Raw genomic sequence first — 2,518 nt, forward strand, 5'->3', positions numbered from 1 at the left:
TTCACTTATTTTTACTTTTTAATCTTTAACTTTAAAAACACTTTAACTTGAAATCAGAAATTTTGAATTTTCTAATTTTTATATCAATTATAATTTTGATTTAAAATTTAAATATTATGAATAATTAATTTTATTTTTTAACTTTTAAGTGCATTTCTATATTGCGCATTACTATTATAACTTAAAAGTTAAAAGTTATAAGAATATAATATAAAAAAATATATATATATTATCAAAAACGTTATTCAAAAACAATATAGAAAAATAACGTTTTTAAAACCGTAATAATCAAAAACGTTTAAAAACGTTAAACAATAACGATTTTCGCAGGTAGACCGCAATCTGGGGTAGAGCGCATACGACAAGATAGCCAATAATACAACTACCTAGCTACAAAGTTTTAAATATCATTGTGTAGGTTAAATAATATACTATTAATATAGGTATACCTAATATCATAATATTTAATTGATAAGAATATAATATGAGAAATTATAATATTTTCATAATTTTCAAATTTTTGAAAATGTTCATGAAATTTTTTACATTACATCACATGCATATTTTTCTAATAGGTACTCAAAATAGTATAATGATAATATTTGTAGGTATTTTAGAAAATATAACATACTATTTTGGGTATTATAAGATAATATAAATCCGGACTATAATTAGAACTATATATTACTAATATTTTTTTACAAGAGTGAAGAGATGCAATGCTGTTGCTGGTTATGTTGTTGTATTTAATACTAACTGTGTTGGCTATAACCAGTGTTAGGAAAGAACTCTGATCATTCATTGTGTGCACATTCATAGTTAGAGAACTTCATTATTATGTCTCATTTCTTATAAATAAAGTGTGAACATGGACAATATTCATATTTTTTGACAATATGAACTCCGATATGAACGTTTTACAGGCAGTTTAAATTAAGCAAATTTTTTATTGTTAAAATATTAAATTTAAAATAAAAAAATTTGAATGGTACTATTTTATCATGTTGTTTTTCATAATTTGTATTAATACTATAGAATGCTGTGGGGTGTCTCATTTCTATAGATACCTAGTAAAATTCATTTTTAAATAAATAATTAAAAAAACAACCCAAAGAACGCATTCATTTTTTAAGTGAACTTTCCAAACTCTGGCTAGGTACAAAATATTTTTAAACAATGCCGCATTGATAAGGTTAATATCAACTATTGTGACATAACATAATTATCAGCTTTGTCTTTAAAAGTACCTACCTATTTAAATACAGATACTCATACTTCTTTTGATAAGTAGGTATTTAAAATACTTAGGTAGGTACCTATTTGAATACTCGGTAATAAATGTAATTGAGTAGGTAGGTACAGATACCTACTTAAAAAAACATTAATTGCTTTATCTTATAAATCAACTGAACCAACTTTCATGTTTTACAATTAATTTAAAGAGCATTTTACACCATATCATTTGGTAGAACTTTAAAATACCTACTAATCTGATTTTTTTGTCTGAGTACCTATTTGAATTTTCAGTTGATTAAAATTCTCAGTAGGTATAAAAATAATAATATTATATTATATTATTCTCGATTTTTATTTTTATTTTACATCATGAAAATTAAAATATGAAATAGGTATTTAGACTAAAAAGAATAAGTAGGTATTTGAAAATAAAGAATTTAAAATACGTATTTGAGTAGGTACCGAGGTACTTTTAAAGTTCCTATTTTAATACTTATACTCAACTTGGTACTTTACGAGACTGCATAATAATATAATATAATAAATGACATATAGGCCATAGGTGCTTACCCCGGAAAGATCATCCAAGTACTGCATTTGCGTTTCGCGTCTTCGTTCCACTCGGGAAGTTTGCGTTTCATTGACGACATCACGACGGTGGCAGGATTCAAGTATCCAACGGACAACGACACAGGACGTAAGTATGGCGGGACGCACGAGTTCGGCGGTAAGTAGGTACGGAGACGTAGGCAGCACTTGTTGAACGGCGACCGTGACTGCGTTATCTACTATCGTCTACAACACTGCGACGACGTCGTTCCGTCGACAACAACTACAAGTCACGAGGTAAGCACGACTCCGTGTCCAGCGCGACCCGCGAATCGTGAGCTTTGATTGCGTAGGTACCTGCAATGGATAAAACTATTGGTGACCAATAACCAAACTCTCGCGCGCAGTGCCGCCAAGATGCCGCGCACGCTCGGAAAGTCGAAAACATAATATTAAATTCGCCTTCCGTGCGCGAGGCCGCCGCAGAGCTGTACCTACCGCGGAGAGATAACACTAATAATACGCCATCGGAAAATATTCGCAGGTGTCTCACTCGAACGTCCCGCGCAAAGACCGCGATAAGAACTTCAGTAATTAATATTTTGTAGGTACAATAATAATAATTACCATCATTACGGATCACTCCGGGACCCGGAGGACGAAACCGATCGGGGCGTAAAGACTGTCGAATCATTTGTGGGAGGAGGGGGGAAGTGTGGCTCTGCGATTCTTA

The 2,518-nt window shown here is 31.3% G+C and overlaps 1 protein-coding gene across 1 annotated transcript in view; it reads right to left on the bottom strand.

The window, feature by feature from the left end:
• The window catches only part of LOC115034432, a 10,005-nt gene extending 7,771 nt beyond the window's left edge, over window positions 1-2,234 (bottom strand). The window contains exon 1 of the mRNA XM_029491396.1: window positions 1,807-2,234. Within this exon, the coding sequence (XP_029347256.1) occupies window positions 1,807-1,886 (80 nt within the window). The 5' untranslated portion in view covers window positions 1,887-2,234. The remainder of the gene's footprint in view (window positions 1-1,806) is intronic.
• Between the last annotated feature and the right edge of the window lie 284 nt (window positions 2,235-2,518).

Source organism: Acyrthosiphon pisum, chromosome X, assembly GCF_005508785.2.
Source record: "Acyrthosiphon pisum isolate AL4f chromosome X, pea_aphid_22Mar2018_4r6ur, whole genome shotgun sequence".
Taxonomy (NCBI): Eukaryota; Metazoa; Arthropoda; class Insecta; order Hemiptera; family Aphididae; genus Acyrthosiphon; species Acyrthosiphon pisum.